Genomic DNA, 27286 nt, shown 5'->3' with positions numbered 1-27286 from the left:
ATAGGGCTTTCTCTACTAGCATTTTTCTGACTGTTAGTTTGAATTTGTTTATTGAATCTAGATTTCTGATGGCTGCAGGTAATTTATTAAAATAACGTATTCCAGAGTAGAATGGAGTTTTTTCTAGAGCTGTGTGTCTATGTACTGGAAAAGCAATGAGACTACTATAGCACAAGGACTATCTTATTATTTTATCTTCCAATGTTATTACATGAGTGTCTTTTGCATTGTAAATGAATAAAATGAAAATAAATAAAATAAATAATCTCAAGACAGCAAATGATTACCAAGCATGTTGTTAGATGCGATAATGGTGTAGGTTGGCCTTCCAAGCATATGCCGCCAGTTCATGGTGAGGAAGGAGAGGTCCATCATGAAATTGTTAGCGAGCAGTGATACATCGTTACGCATATAGTAGTGCTCCAGGTCAACTGTCTAGAGGGCATCAATCACCAACCATCAACCAACAACACACAACACAACACAAATCAAACACTTTCAAATAAAACGCATTCAAATAAGGTCCTAGATGGAATCATGGTGTATATTCGTATTGAATTACATTACTTTCAAATTTAAATTTATTTCCACAAAGTAGGTATGAATATGTAGGAGTTGAAGTGCATAATGCACTTGAATGTTGAGGTGTGCATAATGCACTCACTCTCTATTATCATAGAGAAACAACAATAGCGTAAGTAGATATCCCATGTATAGGGCGTTTATGTCGCAACTTTTACTGTTATCTCAAGCCGATTACTGTCGATTATTGTCGATTTTTACTGTTTTGGCCGGGTGAGAGTGTATGGACGGCACAATATGAGAGACTACCAGCGACACAAAGCTTCACAGGAAAGAGCTACATGGACTATCTGCTTGAGATAACAGTAAAATTTGCGACATGAACGTCCTATACCATGGGACGTATCTACTTATGCTATTGTTTCTCTATGGTATTATGTAGTAATAAAGCGTATGAAGTACAATAAAAGTTCAATTGAAAGTAGGATTATGCTGTATTGCAACTTTTCGTGGAGGTTATGGTACTGATGAAAATAATAATTGGATTGTATCTAAATACAATAAAATCAAGTCAGAAAAACACTCAAATCGCCATGTACAAAAGTCCAATTATTTATTTATTTATAAAAATTTAGAGAAAAACTCTTGATAGTAAAAGCAAATCATGTATTGGAATCAATCAACTCATGAGTATTCACAAGGTTGATGAGAATAGTGTTATATGATATTATTTTTCATTTACAGTATAAAAACAATCAATGAAATGTCAAAACATACTTTAAACTTGTTCCTTTTATGAATCAGCTTGAGATAACACATCTCGCATGACAATTAAATAATACATATTTCCTTATTTCACACATTTTTTACATCTCAACAAACATGCAATCTACAAATGGGAAGAAAACAAATTGAATCAAAATTTCAACTAAAAATATACATTACAAGCGGAACATTCTCACCAAATACACTCTAAAAATACTAAGCAGCAAACTGATTCTGTCTTGACGCACACATTTTCTAATAGAGAATCATACCAAAACCCCATACTAAGGAAGCTCAACTCTAGCATCTTACAACTACTATATTTAAAGTACTAACAATTTCAACTTTCTAATCAAGCCTTCGATTGACAATTTAGCATTCAAAATATGCTCGAGGCCCATGTTATACGAGCGCTAATGGCAGGGCGTTAATGCGGCGTTTTTAGCGTCGCGTTAACTGAGCAATTATATTTCCATAGTGCGCGCTAAAACACTATGTATAACTTGGTTCAGCGTTGCCAACGCCGCGTTAACGCCGCATTAGCGCTCGTATATGTTAGCCTTAGCTAAAACTCTTTACAAAATTTAATGAAATGTTCAAATAAGTTATTTTGGCAGCTAATATGAATTGGCCACAATTCATTGACAACAATATGATTGTTGGCTTCTCATAATATAAGAGATAATTTCAAATAAGAAATTATTTTGATATTCATGATTCCAAAATGGTTAATACTGGGAATTCATTATTAAAATACATAACTTTATAAATACTGGGTGTCTATAAAATGAATATCGGGGTTTTAACGCTTTATAAGATTTATTACATTATACTTACAGTTATTAATGATATGTCAAATGAAAGAGCAACTCAAACAGTTTTATATACAAGTTTACAAGTGTTCTATGTGAGCACCATTTGACACACGGCACACATCAAGTCTATAGCCGAGTTCTTCCCAAACGTTGAGTAGTGTGTCTTCTGTAATTGTTGCAACAGCTGCTTCAATCCTCTTTCGTAATTCAAGGAGGTCAGCTGGTAACGGAGACACATACATACGATCCTTGATGAAACCTCAAAGGTAAAAATCGCATGGCGTTAGGTCGGGTGACCGTGGAGGCCACGCATAGCAAGCTCTGTCATTGGGCCCCTTGCGGCCAATCCAGCGGTCGGGGGTACAGTTACGTTCAACCAATCGCTTACTTCGTTATGCCAGTGAGGTGGCGCACCATCTTGCTCACCAACGAACAAAAACTGTTTGAGTTGCTCTTTCATTTGACATATCATTAATAACTGTAAGTATAATGTAATAAATCTTATAAAGCGTTAAAACCCCGATATTCATTTATAGACACCCGGTAGAAAGTATTCCAAGTCATTAGAAATGTTGAAAAAAATATGAAAAGTGAAACTCAACACTACTTTAACCAGCTACTGTGGGAATTATTAGTTGAAGAGGAGACAGCCTGATAGAGTTTGATAAAAGAGATTAACGTATAATGAAAAACGTATGTAGGGAAGCAATACGGTGACAATATCACTACAAAAAATAAGGGTGAAAATAAAAAAAACTGATCCACAACAGTGCAGAAATGAAAATAAAAATGTTGAAAACCATCCCAAACCTAAATTTGCAACTGTGGTATACCTAGATAGATACGCTTGATAGGCATTATGACAAGAGGTCGGCCTAGCATGTTCTGCCAACTCGATTTCAGGAAGTTGATTTCACTTTTAAAGCGGTCAATCATCAGCTCATTGTCAGAGGCAATGTAGTAACGACCTTGATCCGTGAGCTGGACAGAATAAGAAACGTCACATTTATGATCCAGAAATTTTATAATTTGAGCTTACTCAAAGACAAAAGTCTAAGTAAAATGGTATACCTAGCATATTCTCAGTAAATCTTCCAGTATGGAATTAAGGTGTGGGGTGGTGCATTCAATGCTCATTTAAAAAAAAAATTAATATTATTCAAAAGGGTATTCTCAAGGCAGCCTTGGGAGTGCACAGACGATACCCTAGTCACCAACTTTTTCTGGAAATTGGAGTTATGACAGTCAGACAGCTATATATTAGAAATCTCATTAAATATATCAGCAATCATAGATCTCTTTACACTGCATCAAACTAATTATATTTTCAGATCTGCAAATAGATATATTGTTCCTCGAACTGACTTAACTATATGCAGAAGACAATTCAACTACACAAACTAATAAATATTATTTTCCTGAACATTTTATAAAAATAAAACCCTCAGAAGCACTTGAAACGAAAATTGAGAACTGGATCAAGACCGAAAATTTGTAGTTAAAATATTTCAATTCTAGACATTATCAATTCTTTATTTTCATGTTTAATTTAGTTATTTCCCCCCTTTACTAACTGAAAGTTGTCTCTCAGACCGAATTCAATTTATATAATGTTATCCTGTACTGTATTTCAAATTTTTGATATATCAAAATGAATATTTGTTCAACGAATTATATTTTGTTTATGTTTATGCTATGAACTACTCCACTATCGTGTTTTTTCCTTTTTGAAAGTGTATGCTAATTTTTTGTTTCATAAAGTTACTTTTTTCTATTTTTCTCTAATTGGAGTGCTCGTTGCTAGCGCACAAACTTTGTTTTGCTGGCAACACCAATATTATATATTAGATTGTTATTTAGTTTCAATGAAAGCTTTTGTAATTTTGTTAGTAAATTTCTAATGTATGAAACTTAATTTTGTTTTTTTCATGTATTTGTGAATTATTTATATGAATTTGGATATCACATAACGTTATTCAAACTGTAAATTGATTATTGAATCTCAGGACAAAATAAAATATTGATATTCCATTTCTAAATTATTGAAGCGACAGAAAAAGATGCTGAGGAGATGCTGGAGACAGTTTGTTGGTGCGGCCAAATATAAACTTAGATAATAGATGGCCCTGGGAGTAAGAGTAAGTAATTAATTTTTAAATTTGGTAAGTAGAATCAGCAAAATAATTGATAGTGAATGAATTATTGTTCATTTCAAATCAGGGTCTGAAGCAGTTGAGGATGAATGCCTGTTGAAGCGCACCACACACATACATAGAACAAATTAATAATATTACAAAATAAATCAATAAGGATTATGAACTGTTTGCAATATGATGCTCACTGCAGACCTTATTTCAGGAAAGACAGGATTTTTATAGTAGTATCCCTCTATATTTCAATCGTATTACAAGATCGGATCGTATCGTAACCGTATTACAAAACGATTCTATAAATATAAAAAGTATAAAACGGTTAGGCAATGTAGGAACAATATACATAAACATAACACAAGAGGAAAAAACTATTTTGACCTTCCACACAGTAGGCTGCTGAAAACGCAGAGACAGAGACACAAACACAGGGTCTTCGCTTTCATAATTGCCTGCCACATGAGATAAAAAGTATAGAACAGCCTAAACTATTCAAGCAAGCTCTAAAAAAATATAATTTAGAAAATCCACTCAATTCACCGTAGGAATTTCCAGTGAAGAGTGTGATTGACAAGTAGCGACTTCCTTGACGAGTCCCTCATCCTTGTGATGTAGGTGGTGAAATAAAATAGTATATTACGCTACAAGCACAGAAAGTTAGTGTTTACGGTATGAGGATAGTTTCCCGGGCGAGGCTTGCAGAGCCCGGAAATATGTTATCCGAATACCGTAAACACCTTTCTGAGAGAGTCGCGTACGATATTTTTCGCCACACTATAGGTATAGCTGACGCCAAAAAGTTAGGCGGTTTCGTGGGTCTCTTGTGCGTCCTAACAGCTGATGTTGTCAAGTAGAGTTGTCATCTAGCTTGGCTTAGGTGATGATTTTTAAATCAAAAGAGACAATAAATAGATGCATTGCATCAGCTGTGAGTAGGTTACACCATGTGACCCACGAAGCCCCCTAACTTTTTGGCATCAGTTATATAAGAATAATAAATCAAATAAGAATGTTTTTTGAGGGGGGGAAACTTTGATGTCTCATATCTCAAGAACCAGACATCATAGGGTACTCAAAGTGGAGTGAAAATTTCCGATCTCACCCTCCTGAACACAATGCACCATATGGCACAGTTGTCCAAACACATTTTAAAAAAGCGGCCGGAAAGGGTACGGCTAAGGCCGGAAAGAAGCATGTTCTGACATCAGACGAGAGTCGTCTGCAAACAATGTCTTTCAGATCTATGTAGGGACTGGAAAACAGCTGCTTTCTGTGCAGTGTGGCGAAAATGAAATTAATTTAATTTTTTCGGGCTATGTGTTATCTAAATTTGGGAGAGGAATAGCACAAGGTTACCTTATTTTTCCTCTCCCTATCATTTTGATAATGTAATCATTGTATAAATGAATAAAGAACAAATGAATCTGTCGGCATTGCATCTATTGTTTATGAATGAATAATTTTGAACATATTTTAATCTTACTTCACTTTTCACTTTTACAACTAGATTAGTATTGGAATACATAGTGATTGAAGTAAAACTTGATCTTGTTCTTACCTGAGGTGTGAAAGCAAATATCCTGTCTTGTAGAGCGTAGAGTTTGCTAGTGCTTAGAATTCCAACATCTCTAGATTTTCGACCAGTCAATCCCAACTTCTGATTACGACCTAGAATAGAAGTCAATTTTTCAATTAAGAATTATTATAAGCTTAAAATGAGAAGGCAATCAGAAAAATTAGTCTGAAGTTGTAGATAAGGACATTAAGACTTAAGAATTTAAGTCTAGTCTAGTGATGATGAACATCACTTTTTTTAAACATAACCTCAGTTTCATTGAAAATGTACGGTACTTTGCAACTCAAATCGAGGCTCGATCAACATGTCGAGTCGACGCTCGACTCAGTCTCACAGTCGTGAGGTCGCGGAGACTTTTTAATCGACTGGTCTGAGAGGCACCATTTGAAAACACATGCTAGAGTCGCAGTCTCTTCTCGACTTGATATTTGTCAAATCTGGCATGACTGTGCATAACCATAGAGAAAAAATAGCGTAAGTAGATATCCCATGGTATAGGGCGTTTATGTCGCAACTTTTACTGTTATCTCAAGCCGATTACTGTCGATTATTGTCGATATTTACTGTTTTGACCGGGCAAGAGTGTATGAACGGCACAACATGAAAGACTACCAGCGTCATAAAGCTTCACGGGAGAGAACTACGTGAACTATCGGCTTGGGATAACAGTGAAACTTGCGACATAAACGCCCTATACCATGGGATATCTATTTATGCTATTGTTTCTCTATGGCATAACTCACCTAAAGTTTGATCGTGTGGACCGGGCTTAACACAAATGCAAATTACGATAAAAATTGAATTGTTTATTTCGCCAAATTATACATGATTATAATATTTTAAAAGGGCACAAAATGCAAGCAGCACAACGTAACAATTGTGTAAAATAAAACTTGATACATAATGACCTAAGGAGTAATACAATAATTCTATACAATAATTATATTAAATTATAATAGTGATACATCTTATAAGAAATAATAAAGGTTGATATCTATTAATAGTGTTATAAATAGAGAGCTTTAAACTATTATAGTTTATCCTTAGATCTGAGAAAATTGCACTGCTTAGTAAATCTGAACCCTAATAATGAAATAATAATTGCCCACATAGGCCTAATGGGCCTGTTCGTGGGTCAATGAGTTCAGAACTGTATAATATTTATTATTCTACTGATAGTATTTTATGTTATTTCAAATCAAATCAAATCAAATCAAATTTATTTGCCATAATATCGAAAATACAAATCAAAATAGACAATACAAAGTTGTACACATTAATATAAACAATTTCTATAAGTACATAAAAATAAACTTTGATAATAAAACTTATTATATAGGCGCTGCCTGCAAAACCTCTAAGGTTTGTGTGCTGGCAGCGAGTATCAATAACAAAATACAACACTAACAAATTTATTGAAGTGAAAAAGAAAAAAAGAAATGAACCTGGACCTAATTATTTAAAAAAAGTTGTTAAAAGTACTTCATATGTGTATAAAATGAGCTATGTTTATTGATTTGATCCAGTCTGCTATTTTTTTTATATTAGTTTTTGTTGTCTTACTTGTAATTAGGTTCGATGGTATTAAATTGATCAACCTATTGCTTATATATGTGAATTGTCTCCGGCATACAGTAAGGTCAGTTCTGTTAATTTGGAAATTGGATTGCATTCGAAAATTATAAGTTCTGATTTGTGGTGTGAATAGGTTTCTGTTTTTAATTATATAAAGTATAATATTTTTCACATAAAGTTGTTTAACTGTTAAGACTGGGAATTCTGTAAAAATAAGATGTGTGGGGTATCGTCTGGTCGACCAAGGGCAGCTTTTATTATATGTCTCTGAATCAAGGAAATTTTGTTGAAATGTGTGTCCAATGCTCCACCCCAAACCCTAATCCCATACTGAAATACAGACTGAGCATAAGCGAAATATATTAATCTCAAAATAGATAAGTCTCCCAGACCGTTCAATCTGTAAAACTTGTGGATAATATGTTTCAATTTTTGACAAGTCTTATTTATGTGCGTATTCCATTTTAGTTGAGAATCTAATATCACACCTAAGTACTTGGTCTCTCTCACTCTCTCTAATGATTGACATGCACAGTCTCCACCTCCCTCCTGTAAGCCTTCACTATGGTTATAATGATAGGCGCAGCAGTCTGAGTGAATTTCTATTCCGTTACGAAATATGTCTGCAGGTATGGACCTTTCAGATGGTGAGAAAATCATGAAAACACTTTTTCTTATATTTAAAGTTAGAGTGTGGTGATCTAGCCACATCTTCACTTGGGCCAGACCAGATTCTGCCAAACTCCTGACCTCTCGCCAGTTAGATGCTGTAAATATTAGGGCTGTATCATCAGCAAAGGAGATTGCATGACAACCATTCATTTGGATCCTCAAAAGATCATTAATATAGATCAAAAATAAAATCGGCGAGATTACTGTCCCCTGTGGAAGGCCATATTCTGACAGTGTAACTTTACTAGAACCAAGAGTCTGGATTCTTTTACTCAAATAGCTTTTAAATAGCTTCAACACTGGTCCACGGAAACCTATTCTCTCTAATTTGTTCAGAAAGGTATTGTGTGGAATGGTATCATAGGCCTTAGCCAAGTCCAGATACACTGACAATGTTTTTTTATTATTCTGGAAATTATCGGTCACTATTCTAACCAGTTCAGTCATAGCGTCTTCAGTGGATTTACCCTCCTGGAAACCGTACTGATTACCAGCTATAAATTGATATTTTTCTAGATATTTTATAATTCGTACTTTAATTATTTTCTCGAATATTTTAGATAGGTTAGTAATAAGACTTATGGGACGGTAGTTCTCAGGAGCTTTTTTGGCACCTGATTTATACAGAGGGATTATTTTTGCAATTTTGAAATGAGATGGAAAATGGCCTAATTCAAAACATTTGTTGAATATTATCGACAAGGGCTTCGCTATGTATTCTGATATATTTTTTAAGCATATATTTCCTAGTCCATCCACCCCAGGAGAAGAATTAGTTTTTAAATCTTTAATAGTAAGCAATACCTCATCAGAGCTCGTTGGGTACATAAAAAATGAATTTGGAGTGTTAGTCGCATCACAATGTGAATTCTGTGAATGTACCAACTGCAATGTATCCCCAGTATCAATCCTCTCCGCATAAGTTCTTCCTACCTCAGAGAAATATTTATTCAGCGTTTCCGGGTCGATGTCAGGTGGTTTATACACACGTTTTCTGTCTAAAATTTCCTCAATACATTCCCATGTCTTCTTACTATTACCTTTGGAAAGCGATATTTTATTTCTATAATAATCGAATTTAGTTGTTTTATAAGTTTATTTAATGTATTTCTGTATGTTTTGTATTTATTCCGCAGTTGTTGATTGAACGGTTGACTATTTAATTTTTTATGCATTTTGTCTCTTTCCCTAATAGATCTAATAAGTCCTGGAGTGATCCAGTTTTTTAGAGGTCTATTCCTGTTTTTAATTTTTATTTGATCAGTGGAAGATTTTATAATTAGATTTTATTTAATAATAATATAAGACACACACACACACACACACACACACACACACACCCAGACACGTTGAATAATCACAATGGCATAGGATATATCCATGAGAAAAGGGTCTACACTTGACAGTCTGTTGACAAAGAGAGAAAGGGGGAAAGAAAGAGGAAATTAGGTAGGCCAATTTAGTGTTGGTAGGCAGATTGTAGCAGCCGCTCACATTGATCTACATCCATAGTCTTCAGCCAGTTTGAAACGATTTTTTTGTATTTGGATATTTTATATATGCCCGGCTGACTAATTTCATGAGGAATATCATTCATAATGGTGTGACACAGAAATGATATATTCACGTCGCAAACTGAACGTAAGTTACGCGGGAGACCCGAGTGATGAAATCGCGCATGCCTAGTAAAATGAGGGTGATTAGACTCTGAATTGAAGTATATTTTATTCTTAAACATGTACAAAAGAACTGCCTTGATGAAGAGTTGCCTAATTCTGAAAACATCAAAAGTCAGGAACAACTGATCAGATGGAAATCTTCTGCAAAGGCCAAGGCCAGCTTTTATAATTGTTTTCTGGGTGACTGATAATTCATCTAGTAAGGTTTTGGGCGCACCTCCCCATAAAACAATACCATAGGACAAGTCAGACTGGACATATGCAAAATAAACGGTTCTCAGGTGATTTATACTTAAGATTCCCCTCAGCTGGCTGAACACATAAATCATCTTCCTCAACCTACTATTGAGATATCTAACATGAGTGCTCCATGTTAGTTGACTATCTATGCATAATATACCTAAGTATTTGTAATCATACACGGTTTCTATCACATCACAGCTGCAATCGTCACACCAATCAGCAACGCATGTATGAACCCTCAGTTTAATGTTGGTAGGAGGAGCACGGCTGTCACGTAGAAAAATAGGCAAACATTTGGTCTTTTTAGTGTTCATACTGAGTATATTTGTATTGAACCAACTTTTCAATTGCCTCAGCTCACTTCAACCAATTCTGTAGACATGCTCCCAGCTGTCCCCCTCAAAATAGATTGCGGAGTCGTCAGCAAAAAGCATCATTTTCCCAGACATATTTAATGCCACTTAAATTCCATAATTTACATAATTCCACACACAATTGACATAAATTCCACTTAAAAATACATCAAGAATCAAGATTGATTTCAAACATTTATAAACTGACCAAGGTAAGAATAGAGATGACTGAGCACTCGCGCCGGCTGCACTTCGATGGGAGCCACTTCACTGATGGTCTGCACAAATATCTCATGTTGCAGCAGCTTGTCTCTGATGTCGGCATCCTCCGCTAGGATCACCACTTGTACCACCACGTCGGGCTTCTTCTCCGAACACAGCCGTCGGTTCAGCGGGTCCAATTCTCCGGGTGCTAGGAATCCCTGCCATGGAAATAATCTATATTATAATAAAGTTTCCTGATAGGAATAAATTTGTTAAAATAATTTTCTTAGACTCCGAAATCTAAAGTTGATTCCAATAATGTATAATTTAAGTAAAGGACTGATTCTGAATAATACTGTTGACACAAAATTATAATTTGTAGCCCGACCAAGCACCGTTACTACGAAATAACAAATTAAGTCAAACATAATATTTTAATGTAAATAGTACATAAGTTTACCTCAATTTATTATTATCTTTTTGCTCGTATACAAATTATAAGTGTGTTTCTGGTTTAATTTTTTATGCTAGGACTCCCATTATTATCTTTTTGCTCGTATACAAATTATAAGTGTGTTTCTGGTTTAATTTTTTATGCTAGGACTCCCATATAGGCCTTTGCCTCGGGAGTATCTAATTATTTCCTTTCAGATGTTTGTGTGTGCAGAAGTGATATTTTTTTTACGACATTAGCTATGTACAGACTTTTGTATCACTTAACTATTCATACAGTGTAATTAATATTATTTTATATAATTGTTTTTTGTTCTTTTGTATACATCCTAATGGAAATAAAAAATATTATTAATAAAGGAAAGAACTGGCTTATACACTGGATAGGAAAATTATGTTTGACACATCATCACGTCTGTACTACTGGACTGATTAACTTGAAATTTCGCATATAGATTCTTAATTTACCGAGGATGGCTATAGGCCTACTTTATTTTAATAGGAAAATTATGTTTGACACATCATCACGTCTGTACTAATGGACTGATTAACTTGAAATTTTGCATATAGATTCTTAATTTACCGAGGATGGCTATAGGCCTACTTTAAATTCTTCCAAGATTTCAGTAAGTCAAGTTTTCAGTTTGTCAAGTTTTTAATCAGACCCTTGCAGAGCACGGGTTACCTGCTAGTCATTCTATAAAAACGACAGTTGTCCCTCAAAGTCAATTTTATTTAATACGTTATCCTGTACTGTATTTCGTAACTTCTACTCTTGTTTCGTTTTCAAAAATAAATTTTGGAAAGAATATTTCATGTAAAATTGTATTATGCTTTGCTGTTGAATAACCTCATTTATCACGTTCTCTATAGTAATATTTTCTAAATTTTTGTTCATACAGATACTTAGAACGATATATCGATTATAAAGCTTGCTACGAGGTAGCCTACTACCACACTATTATTATGAAATGGGTCGTTGGATTGAGAGATGTACAGTTGAGTTACAGTGGACATTTACATTTGAATAATGGACAATAATAGAGTGAAGATGGTGAATGATGTCAGGGAGGAGGGGAAATACTTCATGATGAAGAGAATAGCACAGGACAGAGAAGAATGGTGAAGGAGAAATCATGTATGGACCTGCCCAAGGGCAGAATACTGATGATGATGAATAGACAAGCACATAACTCAATATCGGATTAAAACTGAAATAAGTTTTTAAACAATTAAATGAGTGATTGAATTGAAATAAGTTTCATCTTGAAACTCGAATTATCAAAATAACTAAGTGTTATAAATTATTATTATTACTTTCCTTGCCCTATTACCATAGGTAAGGAAAGTATTGCTTTCCAAAAAAAATTAAGGTTCCCTAATTTCAAGTTTTCTATACGTTTCAAGGTCCCCTGAGTCCAAAAACATGATTTTATGATTTTTGGGTGTTGGTGTTGGTGTTGGTGTTGGTGTTGGTGTTGGTGTTGGTGTGTGTGTGTGTGTGTGTGTGTGTGTGTGTGTGTGTGTGTGTGTGTGTGTGGTGTGTGTGTGTGTGTGTGTGTGTGTGTGGTGTGTGTGTGTGTGTGTGTGTGTGTGGTGTGTGTGTGTGTGTGCGTGTGTGTGTGTGTGTTGTGTGTGTGTGTGTGTGGTGTGTGTGTGTGTGGTGTGTGTGTGTGTGTGTGTGTGTGTGTGTGTGTGTGTGTGTGTGTGTGTGTGTGTGTGTGTGTGTGTGTGTGTGTGTGTGTGTGTGTGTGTGTGTGGTGTGTGTGTGGTGTGTGTGTGTGTGTGTGTATGTGTGTATGTGTGTATGTCTGTGAACACGATAACTCCATTCCTAATCAACCGATTGACTTGAAATTTTAAACTTAAGGTCCTTATACCATGAGGATCTGACAATAAGAAATTTAATTCAAAATGGCGGAAAAAATGGCGGATAATTACTAAAAAACCATGTTTTTCACGGTTTTCTCGAAAACGGCTCTAACGATTTTCTTCAAATTTATACCATGGATAGCTATTTATAAGCTCTATCAACTGACATGAGTCTCATTTCTGGGAAAATTGCCGGAGCTCCGTAATATTCTTGTGAAAAATGGCGGATAATTACTAAAAAAAACCAAGTTTTCCACGATTTTCTCAAAATAACTTGACCGGTTTTTTCAAATTCATACTCTGTATAGTTATTTATCAGCTCTATCAACTGGCATGAGTCTCCTTACTGGGAAACTAATGGGGGGTCCACCCCATCCTTGAGAAATGGACTTTGTAACCTTCTTCTCGTGCATGAAATAGGTAGGTAGCGCAGTTCATAAAAAGAACACATAGTCAAGATATTTCATATGTAGAACAGCTGTTTTGACGACTTTAAAAAAATGATGACTAAAAAAAATCATCGAATTTCACAATTTACAAAAAGGAAAAAGTACTCTGAGAACAATTATATATACACATATACAAAAGTCTGATCGTAGTTTCAAATATGAGCAAGGAAAGTTGTGTGAGTGTACCACACCAGATTTTTTTTTAATTTGGAACCTCAAAATTCAAAAGAATGGTTTGTATAAATATTTTTGGACAGACATTTTTGTGGAAATTTAGAAGATATAACATCATTATTTGGACTTTTAATGTTACCTAAATTTGGGAGAGAAATAGTACAAGGTATTCTTAGTTTTTCTCTCCCTATCTGTGCTTCATTGTAAAAAAGAATACATAAAATAAATTAATAAATTAAGGATAAATAAATAATATCTTACATCTTGCAACAGTCTCCCAAGGATGTAGAGAGATTGTGCCCAAATGAAAGGACATCGACCCACAGCCACACGTTTCTGGCTTCCGGGATCCTTGTATTCAGCATTGACCTTATCGCCCGGCACTGCATACAGCTCTGGCACCAGTTTCATGCCATCTTTGTTTTTTATCATCACCTGGACAAAACACGAAAAATTCAGTTTGAACAGATTGATCGTTATACTGATCGGAAAAAAGTTCAATTGATCACTCCCACAATCCGCCATTAAAATACTAATAATATCATTCTATGTATACAGAGTGTTCTGAAAAAAGTGCCCATAAGTCAGGGAGTGAATCCTCTCATCAAAAGAAAAAGAATACTAATTAACATAGGTCCGAGAATGCTTGGTTATCAAGTTATACAGAGTGAAAAATTTCGTATGAATTTCAGTTCCCCTGCCCTACGGGTATTTGTTGGCTGTTAATTACGATGTTAATTCAGCGAACTTTATGGAAAATGAACTAAGAAATTAAGAGAGCTTAACAGATTTCGTCTGAATTTCAGTTCCCCTGCCGAAATGAAGCCCTACGGGTATTTGTTGGCTCTTCATTAAGATGTACAATTTAGCGTACTTTAAGTAAAATTAACCGAGAAATTGAATAAAACCGTTTCCAGACCTGTAGCTACAGTAATTTTTAAATTATGTGACGAAATACGCGAAACTTGGTCCTGAAAAACAAGTTCCTTTAAGGTTGCGATAAGACATACAGAATGCCCTCCTCCGATTGACTTATTCTAATCAATAGAGCTGTATGGCATATCGGAAGACACTCTAGGGGTCAACGTCAGAAAATCTTTGTATGTGAAAACGGCTAATGTAGTTTCAAATTTCTTATGATGAATCACTTTTTGCTATTAAAAAAAAGAACGACTAACAGTCAGATTTTCTCCAATAAATGAATTAATCACTCACTGTGACAACGAGATCTTTCAGTTGTCATAGTGAGTGATTAATTCATTTTTGTCATAGTCATTCAATCTCAGCTGTTTTCCATGCATGTAATCAAGCCGGTAAACAGCTGTTTGCAGAAAAAATAAACATATGATTCTCATTACAGCATACTGTACTGTAATGAAACCACATGTTTTCTTTACAGTCGAGTATGTTTCCTAGTTCCGAAATAGGAACAGCAAAACTGCTACAAAAAAATCACCTTCAGCGCTCCAGGTGGAAGTTTTATTGTCAACTTCCACAAAATTCCTGTTCGGAATTTGTAAACTATGTTATGTTTATAGAATGCATGTAGTAACTTCAGCACAAGAAGGTAATGTTCTATTTTACATTTTTTTTTTGAATTATTATGACAAAAAATAGTGTACGTTACTTGGATGTGAATGTCTTTTGCAGTGCTCGAATGTAATTCTAGTCTCGGCTAACGCCTCGACTAGAAACATCATTCTCGCCTGCAAAAGACCCCTTCCCATCCTTGTGACGTAAGATACTATTATTGGAAAAAATCAGACTGCTAGTCGTTCTTTTAAATATCAAAAAGGTGATTCAATAATAAGCAGTTCGTGATGGAAAACAACATTGAAGAATTCTTATGTTACTCGAACGCTTGTATATTTTGGAATCAACTATACTGTTAAGAATGTATAATTTAATCCTTTATAAGCTTAGAAACGAAACAAATTGAGGTTTTATGAAACTGTATGTACAGTTACTATAAAATATGAATTGATATATCAGTAGTGACTCGTTAGGAGTTGCTGATGATATCAATCAAGTTACTGGGAGAAAGTTTTGATGTGGCTATAAACAATAATAGCAAGGTGACAATAATTGTTATTATTGTTATAGACAATAATATAGGTGTGTTGTTTGGTATGTTCTAAGTAGGTAAAACTTACATCATCAACATTACTCGTTGGAAGTTGCTGGTTGATATCATTTTGGTTACTGGAAGAAAGTTTTGAACTGTATATACAGAGTGTTCTGAAAAAAGGTGCCCATAAGCCAACGGGTTGATTTCTCACATTAAAAGAAGAAAAAAAGTTCTAATTAACATAGGTCCTAAAATGCTTAGTTACCTAGTTATACAGGGTGAAATATTTCGTCTGAATTTCAGTTCCCCTGTCCTACGGGTATTTTTTGGCTGTCAATTACGATGTTAAATTCAGCAAACTTTATGTAAAATGAACTAAGAAATTCACAGATTTTTGTCTATTTTTCATGTGTTTTGTATGTAATTAGGGATTATTTTTTTAAGGTTGCATTTGTCTATTATAGACTTATTCTATATCTTTCTCTTAGAAATTAAATTTTCTACAAGTTCTGTAAAAAAATATTTTGTGTTTATTGTACATTTAACATGGTAAATCTGATTCAAACCTTGAAGGAACTTGTTTTTTCAGGGCCAAGTATCGCGTATTTCGACCTACTTTGAAAATTACTGTAGCTACAGGTCTGGAAACGGTTTTATTCATTTTCTAAGTTAATTTCACATAAAGTACGCTGAATTGTGCATCTTAATTAACAGCCAAGTTCTGTAAGAAACTATATTGTGTTTATTGTACATTTAACATATTAAATCTGCTTCAAACCTTTAAGAAACTTGTTTTTCGGGATCAAGTTTCGCATATTTCGTCACATATCTTGAAAATTACTGTAGCTAACGGTCTGGAAACTGTTTTATTCAATTTCTCAGTTAATTTTACATGAAGCTCGCTGAAATTAACATCCTAACTAACAGCCAACAAATACCCGTAGGGCAGGGGAACTGAAAAATTCAGACGAAATCTTTCACCCTGTATAACTTGGTAACTAAGCATTTTCGAACCTATGTTAATTGGAATTTTTTTTCTTCTTTTGATGTGAGGAATCACTCCCTGCCACCTTTTTTCAGAACATCCTGTATGATGACAGCAAAAATAATCAAGATAGTCAAAGTGGTGTAATGTTTGGAATGTTGGCAGAACTTACATCATCCAAGAGCTGTGCATATTCGTCAGTGAGCTCCTTATCTCCTTGGAAGCAGTAATCGAGAACCAAGTAGCAGAAGAATAGCGGCCATTCGCATTCAATTTTCTCAAACATTCGTAGCTCGAACGGGTCGTAGTAGAGACGATTTGGATCCTTGAAAACAAAATGGAACAAAATGTAATTCATTTATTAATTGATTTTTAAAACACAAGAATTGAATGGAAGTGTGCCCGTCTTTATAAAGATAATTTGGATTTCGCTAACTCGTTCCTGTTGGTTCCTACCTTCTAGTAGTTCTGTGAACAGTAGACCTCACGCAGTTTTCTCATCCACAAGAATCTGATGTCACCTGTTCTAGTTGATTCAGTTGAATCATAATTAACTCTTAAAAACTTTTATTTGTTTTCTCAAGAAAAGAAAATCCGAGTTAAAACATAGACCTCACTACGTTCGGTCAATTACATATTGAATCTCCTATTATAACTTGAAAAAACGTTGGATTTAAAAAATGTGCTCGGCAAAGAACCAGAAAGCATTTTATAGAATAACGTATTCAAAAGTAAGGTTATATTCACACAACAATTATTTCCAATTTCCAATCCAAAAACAAATATAATAATAATAATAATGAGGTTTTCATGATTCAGAGAACCTGATTTACTTATTTTATTTACATGAACTCATTTTGGAAACAACAGGCATAAAAGCTCAAAATTGTTATTTATACAAATCGAACATACCGGGTCACCCAGAATAACGGGAACATTTGAAAACGTTATAAAACATTAGTGGGAAGGACAAAAATGATTTTATTCAAACTAATGTAAAGTTAAAGACTTGCCATTTGAGAATTATTAATAACATCTATCACTTTTTGACAATTACTTCTTCAAGATGGCTTCCTCCTGAACGAATACACTCTTGAAATCTGTGTTGAGATTCCTGAACGATTGCTGCAACATTTCAGCTGGGATATTGTTAATTTCATTTTGAATTGTCTGTTATGATTCAACCACAGTTATTGGTTGAGTTGTGAAAACGTTTGATTTGAGATAGCTCCACAAACAGAAAATCGCTGGTGGACAGATCATGGGACTAGGACACGCAGATATTGCAGCGATATCAATGAGGAATCGTCAACACAGATTTCAAGAGTGTATTCGTTCAGGAGGAAGCCATCTTAAAGAGGTAATTGTCAAAAAGTGATAGATGCTATTAATAATTCTCAAATGGCAAGTCTTGAGCTTTTACATTAGTTTGAATAAAATCATTTTTGCCCTTCCCACTAATGTTTTATGTCGTTTTTAAAAGTTCCCGTTATTCTGTGTCAACCTGTATATGAAGGATATACGAGCGTCATTTATTTTCAACCTCCGATCACATATCATAACACATAAGAGGTAGGGGATATTTTTCACTTATCATTCCTGCCGAACATCCCGTGATCGGTGGTGCCAGATCGTCAATTTTTTTGTCAAGTTGTAGACCCCGAAACATTGCTCCAAGTGCTAGTTGCGTAGCATTATTTGCTTTTGCAAGCAAAAATCTAACGAAGAATTATTCAAGTTTACGCAGAAACGTTATATGTGATGATATTGTACGTGAATGGAGTCAGAAGATTGAAGACGTCAGTTGGAATTACTTCCGAAATAGTTGTGATCCATGACAAATCGACCTCAAAGTGCTTCTCCAGCAAATCAAATGGTATAATTCCGATCACCCATCGTACAAACCTGACTTGGCAGCTAGTAACTCATACTTTCCACAAACTCAAAATATGTCTTTGAGGGCAGAACTTACAAACTAACGATGAGCTCCAAAACAACGTCACAACCCAGTTTAACTCATCTGGTGGAAGCATTTTGTGAGTGTGTTTTGGTAGTCTGTTCCACTGGTGTGACAAATGCCTCAACCTTCACTGCAATCGTGTTGAATAATAATAATAATAATAATACTGAGGGTGATGTCCACTTAAGATCTTAGGCTTGTGCGTGGGTAATGAGTGAGAGGGATGATGATGAGAGATGACGACTACTTTTTAGGTAGACGGGATTGGCGGCTTATCGTCTCCTCCGAAAGACAGGGTGGCCGTATCTATGTGATTGTGCTGTGGTCAAAAACTTTTGCCCCGGTCGAGATTCGAACTCGGGTTCTCTTGACCGGCGCGTTATCAGTTACTCCAACGAGCCAACTATTAATCATAATAAACTTTTAATATGAAAAAACTATAATATTATATACATTCGTGTTTTATTTATGGCCAATCGGTAGTTATTAATATGATCAATCATTAATATTTTTTCATTAATATGAAAAAAACTATAATATTATATACATTCGTGTTTTATTTATGGCCAATCGGTGGTTGAAGAAAATGACCTTGGCACATCTATATATAAATGAATGTATTTGTGTTTGTTTGTTCCCTATAGACATGAAAACTACTCGACAGAATGGCATGAGACTTTGGGAATATGTTGTGTGAATATTGGGGATGGTTTCTAACCAGAAATTTTAATAAGGGGACTAATAATAATTATTTATTAATCCATTTTACAGACCCATGTTTACGAAATTGTCAGCCGAGCGGCTACTGAAGAACGGAAAGATGATCATGATTCGAGATCATACAATTTAGCATCTAAAGTTACCAGCTGTAATAAACACGTCACCCCGTGATAAATCGTACAATGAATCGTTTAATGAAAACATTAAATTCATCTTTGAAACACTGATTTAACCTATCTATTTTTTTTTAATTCAACACTTTAATGATAGATATTACTACCAATTGATTGAGAAGAATATGTTTTCGGAATAATAAATGCTGCATGACTAAGCTCATAGGATGTCCGTAGTGAGATGCAAATAAAAATATTGATTGCCAGATAAATTTCATGGATTCACCAAATAAAGTCAGGTGTGACATGAGATACATTGACTTTTTGGCGGTACGAAGTTCGCCGGGTAAGCTAGTTGTTTATAATTTTTAAACAAGTTACAAATATTACATACATTTGAAAATCTAATTTGATGCTTACTTCTTTGGGCGTTTTGTGACCATCCCTTAGGAAGCGCTTGCAGCCGTATTTGCCCTGCAGTTTGGTTCGGATGGCACTCCTGGTGTGGTGGATGAGCGATGGGTCATCGACGGCGAATGCAGGGAAGCTGATCACTGACAACAGACCGCTGTCCAGCTCTTTCGAACTCGACTCTCGCGGTAACATCGACTGTAATCAACATTCATTCACAAATCATCAACATTTTAATTAATTTCCCATGTATTATCACAGATTAGTAGGAATGAAATAGTGAACTATTTAGCTAGTCCAAGATAATATTTATATACAAGTTTTAATCCATTGAATGAGAAGCACACATATAATCCAACCATACATTTTTACAATTCATATTAAACAGAATTATTGAACAAGAAGCAGCACAAATATAATCTAACCATACATTTTTACAATTCATATTTAACAGATTTATTGAACGAGAAGCACACATATTATCTAACCATACATTTTTACAATTCATATTAAACAAATTCATTGATCAAGAAGCACACATATAATCTAACCATACATTTTTACAATTCATATTAAACAGATTCATTGAACAAGAAGCACACATATAATCTAACCATACATTTTTACAATTCATATTAAACAGATTCATTGAACAAGAAGCACACATATAATCTAACCATACATTTTTAGAATTCATATAAAACAGATCCATTGAACAAGAAGCACACATATAATCTAACCATACATTTTCACAATTCATATTAAACAAATTCATTGAACGAGAAGCACACATATAATGTAACCCATGTGCGTCGATCCTGGGGGGGACACGGGGAACGCGTCCCCCCAATTTTTTATGGCATAGTCTATGTCCCCCGGAAAACATTGAAGATTTAAATTATGATAACACATTCTAATTAGTTAATTTTTGAATTGGGAATAAACTAAAAGTTGAATGAATTGGATGCGAGATATGTGGCGAAAATATTTATATCGAGGTGTAATAGTAGGAAAAACGTATTTGGATTTGTTTAATCTAACAAAATTCAATTCCAATTCTTTATTTTTTCTCACGAAATTCATTATAAATTACATAATAAAAATCACTTTAACACTCATGCATTAACAAAAAATGCCAAAATTCAATAGCACGAATCCGAAGGTTACAATCGAAGATTGGAATAACATTGTGCATATTCATCTGCAATGTACAACATGTTTCCAATCGCACATGTTGTATTAGAACTCATATCTTCGGCGGCAGATAATAAAATAACATAACTGAGTTGTTTTTTTTTAAATAATTTGTATTTAGATAAACTTGAAATTATTCATTTACCCACTAATTACCACTGCCAATTTTCTGACTCCAGCTGTTTAAAGATTAGAACTTAGCTGAATCCCGAGCTCGGAAACCGGATCTAAAAGTTTAGGTTTCAATCTTTATAATGTAGGGCCTTTATAAACCTGATAATATGAAGGGGCTGGAGTCGAAATGATTCAAAATGGAATTGAAGAGGAAGCTGGTGAAGCATTGCTTCTATTCCATGCACTTTGCCGGCACCAGAGAATCGACTTCAACTCTAACGACTCTTTATTAATTCGTTTAATTAGGAAACTGGATTTTAGTAAAAAAAATGACAAATCCTTATAACCCTTCCACAGGAAGTCGCTGGATGAAAAATATATTAACCTAATCAACTAGACGACTTTTGAAAATTTGATAACGTACCTGCAAAACAGCTTGGCATTTCTGAGCCTCATCGGCGAGAACATGGATGACTGAGGAGGGCCCCCCTCTGGCTCCAAACAGATCCAGCTCATTCATCGCCTCCAGGGCCGCCTTCGCCATGCCAATGGAGCTGGCGTTCAGTTCAGGCAAGCCGTGGTTGGCTTTATCACCCCTCTCCCACATACCGTAGTCCTCAAATAAAAACAATAAACTGAAGCGACTGTTTCAAAAGCAAAGATTTCGGCTCAACTCACACTTATGACACTCAGACTCGACTCTAGTCGAGAGCATGTGTTTTCAAATGGTGACGTCGCGGAGACTAGAATCGACTGGTCTGAGTGTCACCATTTGGAAACACATTTTCTCGACTAGAGTCGAGTCTCTTCTCGACCTGAGTCGCATAAGTGTGAGTTGAGCCGGTGACTGTATAAACTTGTGTTGATAGGATTTTTTTATCGATAATAGATAGCACATCCCTTGAATAGAATAGAACAGAGAAGAATAGGGAGCGGACCCAAAATAATGGGAAACAGGCAAGGAAGAAGAAGAAAAATAGAGTGAAACAGAGTAGGATAGAGTGCAACAGAGTAGAAAAGAATAGAATAGAATTTCATCATTCATTCAATATTTACAAAAATCTGGTGTCGCGCACTCACACAACTTTCCTTGCCGTTATGAAAATTGATCACCTGATGCTAGTGTTATCGCGCATCTCAAGTCTACTAATTATAAGATCTGAGCCAGCTGGTGACAGGACAATAGCGATGCAGACACACGAAGTCTGCTATCTCTTCATAGTGAATGATTTAATAGAATCAACAGTTACCAACAGTTTGCAATTGAATAATCTTATTTTCTCGAATTTCGAGATTATTTTCAATTTTAGGTGAAAATGTTACAAAACATTAATTGTAGAGATTTTTATGCTCAATCTTTTCCACTTGAAATTTTTTGTTCAAATTGTAACTGAAGCCTGATAATTGGGAATTTAAAATCAAACTTTGCATAGATGGGACGCAGCTCCTGAAATTTTTACAGATATAGGACTTGTGGCAGATGATAGAGCTTATCAATGACTATTCTAGGTATAAATTTGATCAAAATTGTTGCAGCCGTTTTCGTGAAGATCGCAATAAACCCTGTTTTTGACAACATTTTCGCAATTTTATCCGCCATCTTGAATTGCATTGGATCGAAATTGTTCGTGTCGGATCCTTATATTGTAAGGACCTTAAGTTCCAAATTTCAAGTCATTCCGTTAATTGTGAGATGAGATATCGTGTACACAGACGCACATACACTCATACACACACACACACACACACACACACACACACACACACACACACACACACACACACACACAAACACACACACAACCATACAGAGATATCGTGTACACAGACGCACATACACTCATACACACAAACACACACACAACCATATCCACCCACAACCCAAATACCACTTTTTTGGACTCAGGGGACCTTGAAACGAATAGAAATTTACAAATTGGGGTACCTTGATTTTTTTTCGGAAAGCAATACTTTCCTTACCTATGGTAATAGGGCAAGGAAAGTAAAAAATACATTGACTTCTTAAAATTACATATTTTAAAATGACTATAATTATGATTGAATAAGGAGACCTTTTAGAACAATAGAGATATAGAGCTTCCAAAGCCACAGAATGAAGTATTATTGAATTATAATATAATTCTCATATATAAATATTATCATATTATGAGTGAAATCGCTTCAATCAACTGAAGTGGAATCAATTCAATATTTCATTAACTACCAACTCAAGTCAGACCGATTCAATCCGTAGAAATGATATAATTTTCAAGAATGAGCATTTCTATTTATTTATTCTTTATAGCTTTATGTATATATTGATCAGCTAATTGAATTTCATATTGTTGAATTAATTCATTAGGATACGCATTTTGAAATTTATTTATTTATTTACAATATCTCTTTGGAGACAACTCTTCAAGAAATAATTAGGCTACACTAGCTAATATTCTTCACTACAATACTCTAGAATCTGAATACGTTTTTCAATAACGTAGGCCTATATATAACTTAGATAACCTAATAGTTTTGAATCCTAAACCTGAGTTATAAGATCCAAAATCAATTGCCAAATTGAATGATATACTCACGGGGACACAGTAAGCAGACTCAATGTAGAACACTAGATTCTGGATGAAAGCCACTTCGTCCAGATTGAATATTATCTGTAAACCTGAAACAAAGTGGAATTTTCACCAAATAATATGAAAATTTCAATTTGAAAAAAATGCACCAACGAAAATAAAACCAATATAATAAAAACACTTTATTCACATGGGCTACTTCTTAAATTAATAAAACAATATAAAAATCTTAAAACACCCTTTATTTAAGAAAAAAAACTCTAAAATAGTTGAACAACTAGTTTCGGTGATCACACCATCGTCAGGTTATAAAATAAATTTCAATAAATGTTTACTAATAGTTTTGTTAATATGAAATTATATAGTATCAATTAACAAAACTATTAGTAAACATTTATTGAAATTTATTTTATAACCTGACGATGGTGTGATCACCGAAACTAGTTGTTCAACTATTTCAAAGTTTTTAAAAAAAAATTAAGGGTGCTTTTAAGATTTTATATTGTTTTATTAACCAATATAATTTACATTATTATTTCAATTTAAGAAACCTCCAATCCTCAACACTTTTTGTCAACAAATATTTGAACAAAATAATTATTACTAAACGAGAATTCCAATTGAATGCTGTTAATAAATGTTTTGTTATGTGAAGTCGAAAGAAATGAAGGCTGCACTTTAGTATATGAAATGAACTTATACGCATTTGAAAAGTATTATAATATTATATATGAAAAAGACTATGAAATTGTCAAAAAACCACAGATTTATTGATACTCAGAAAGACCGGTTTCGGTTATTACACCGTTGTCAATCTCTGATAACTAAACTGTGAGTTTATCAGAGATTGACAATGGTTTAATAACCGAAACCGGTCTTTCTAAGTATCAATAGATCAGTGGTTTTTGACAATTTCTTAGTCTTTATCATTTGAAATGAATAACTACCACAATATCAACTTCTCAACTTACTATACAAAAGTATTATAATATTGTTTAATGAAATGAAGAAAAATCATATTCATACTTTACAAGAAACAGAACTTGACTTTATCTTTAGCATTTGAACAAATGCAACTTCAAATCTATTTCCATCTGTAAATATTTAAACCTTTTCTTGAGACCTAATTTTAGAAAGTAACTAGTTACATCACTTTTTCTATTAGAAAAAACGACTAGCAGTCAGATATTTTCCAATAAATGAATTAATCACTCACTGTGTCAACGAGATCTTTCGGCAGGTCCGCCATCTTCCTGGTTGACAACCGAAAGATCGCGTTGACACAGTGAGTGATTAATTCATTTATTGGAAAATATCTGACTGCTAGTCGTTTTTTCTAATAGCGAAAAGTGATTTAATAATAAGCAGTTCGTGATGGAAAACAACATTAAAGATAACTAATTACATTGAGATCTACCTGAAGCGGTCATTTGAGCAAGGATGAGAAGATACAAGGAGATGGCATCAATTTGCAGATGGCCCCATTCTGAGTCTCCCACGACAGATTGCCCCGACTTGGAGCTGTACTTGGCATGCAACGCATCCAGTGGGTTCTGAGTGCTTTTGAACTTCTCCACCTTCTCCTTCTGACGCATCATTCCCATCAGCAGGCCTCTCATCAGTTTCACACAACTCTGTTAATTATCAAAAAATATTATAAGTTACTAGACAAATGGGATTAAGGAAAATATTTATAGAACAAGGCAGTAGATAGACTAGTAACTAAGGCTTGTTCCACTGTGTCAATCACGCAACGACTGTGAAAAATATGTTCAAGTAGCGACCGTCCATCTTTTTTTCATAAATGACGGCAGAATACATTCATGCAAAGATAGCTAAGATCATCAATTAGCTAATATCATCAGCTAACCTAACAAGCTAAGCTCAGGTTGGGAGAGGAATAGCACAAGGTTACCTTATTTTTTCTCTCCCTATAATTTTTATGATGTGCTTTTGGATGAATTAATAATGAAGAATTTAAATAGGAAAATAATAAATAGGTGGGCCGTCCACTAGAACCGTTTTCGTCCGAACTAGCATCGGCCGAAAATTACCGAACTCGTCCGAACGATCCCCCAACAAAGAAAGGAATAGATGCTCGTCCATTGCAACAGGTTCATACCCCCGTGCACGGCCGTCTCCGGCTGATCAATTTTTTGATCCGAATTGAATGGGATTTTCCGGCTCTATCCGGCCGAACTAACTAGTCGAGCTGAGACAACAAAGTGTTCCTAACCTAAAATTGTTTCACAGTCTTGTTTGTTTTTGTTTTTTGAAGTCATCCTGTTTTATAAAGTAACTTTGGACAATGAAAAGTTTATAAGTTTGGTTCAAGAGCATGTTCCATCGTGAGATATGCGAGATAAAAGATATAATCGTCGTGATGTTCAAAGGAATCTGTGGACAAAGATTACTGAAAGAAGTAGGATCTGAAGATGAGATTATTGTAATGAATAACTAATTTAATGGATATGTGTTTATCATTGTTTATGAAAACTTTGGTGGGTATGATAGTAGTTAATTCAATATTTATTCAATTAATTCAATAGTTCAGCCAACTACTGAACTAGACTGACATAAACGGTTCCAATGGACGACCATATTCGGCCGAATTAACGGCCGGCAGATTCGTCCGATCCAACGACCGAACGGATCAGTTGCATACGGTTCCAGTGGACGGTTACCTTAAGCTCACCTGTATGGGACTCTCTATTCCTGAGTTGAGAGTCCAGCCATGAAGTGGGCGTCTATCTGATTTATTGCTAATGTACAAAATGATAAGAGAGATAGCCTAAACGGACAGTCTCACGAGTTGAAACTTAATATTATATTACCAATTATAGCATCTGTATCTACCACCGAGTAGAAAGGTTAATTTTTCAGTTGGGGATGTTACAGTTTTCTGCTTTGTACAATTCATTTGTATTCATTTGAGTGAAATTAATGAAAATCAACAAAAATATTAAATTTTAAAATAAATACTTTACTCAATTATGTAGATTATTTTTAACACAAGCTCTTCCTGTTAAAGTGGAGGTAATTGATATCACAAAATAAAAATTAATGAGTGATGGCGAATTTTTTCGCGAGTTTCTAATTCTAGCATTGGCAATTTATTTCTAGCTCCTCACGCTGTCTTCATAAATGATATTAAATTCACTTATATTTTCCAAACAATTGGATTGATTGGTGTATGTTTAGAACATTCTAATAAGGTTTTTTAGTTTTAGATCAATAATTTCAATAGCTTTAGTTCAAGTTCTAATAAATTCAAGAGAACGTCCAATTCAAACATCGTTCGAACAGCTCGAGCTAGTTTAATTGGTTATTTATTCTAGAAGGAATGTACAGCTTTGTAGTTAGAACCATTCGAATTCCTAATGTAACACTAGCCCAAGTCTACTGCACTAACAACCTGAAAGGCTTTAAAGGAATAATGTTCAACTATCATATATGAAATGGTTGGGGATCTTTCAGTTTTTATTCTTAGTTGAAATATGATTATTGCATTTATCAAAATGCTAATGAATACCATATAACAATTCACACTTCATAATTTGATTTTTGTTTATAAAATTACTGTAGTTTGTTCTTTGTTGGATAGAAATATGATTTGCTTCATAACTGTAATATA

General features: G+C 34.5%; 1 protein-coding gene across 1 annotated transcript in view; it reads right to left on the bottom strand.

Moving 5' to 3' along the window:
- Positions 1–27286, bottom strand: part of LOC111043371 (probable phosphorylase b kinase regulatory subunit alpha) — a 73347-nt gene that overhangs the window by 32069 nt on the left and 13992 nt on the right. Inside the window, exons 3-11 of the mRNA XM_039419869.1 lie at positions 25070–25286; positions 23659–23741; positions 21492–21683; positions 19769–19957; positions 16728–16880; positions 13764–13937; positions 10559–10772; positions 5811–5920; positions 288–435 (exon numbers count right to left, since the gene is read on the bottom strand). Of these exons, the coding sequence (XP_039275803.1) occupies positions 288–435; positions 5811–5920; positions 10559–10772; positions 13764–13937; positions 16728–16880; positions 19769–19957; positions 21492–21683; positions 23659–23741; positions 25070–25286 (1480 nt within the window). The remainder of the gene's footprint in view (positions 1–287; positions 436–5810; positions 5921–10558; positions 10773–13763; positions 13938–16727; positions 16881–19768; positions 19958–21491; positions 21684–23658; positions 23742–25069; positions 25287–27286) is intronic.

The sequence above is a fragment of the Nilaparvata lugens genome, chromosome 1, assembly GCF_014356525.2.
Source record: "Nilaparvata lugens isolate BPH chromosome 1, ASM1435652v1, whole genome shotgun sequence".
In the NCBI taxonomy this organism is placed as follows: Eukaryota; Metazoa; Arthropoda; class Insecta; order Hemiptera; family Delphacidae; genus Nilaparvata; species Nilaparvata lugens.
Note: the sequence above shows the minus strand (reverse complement) of the source record. Positions and strands in the feature narration are given on the sequence as shown.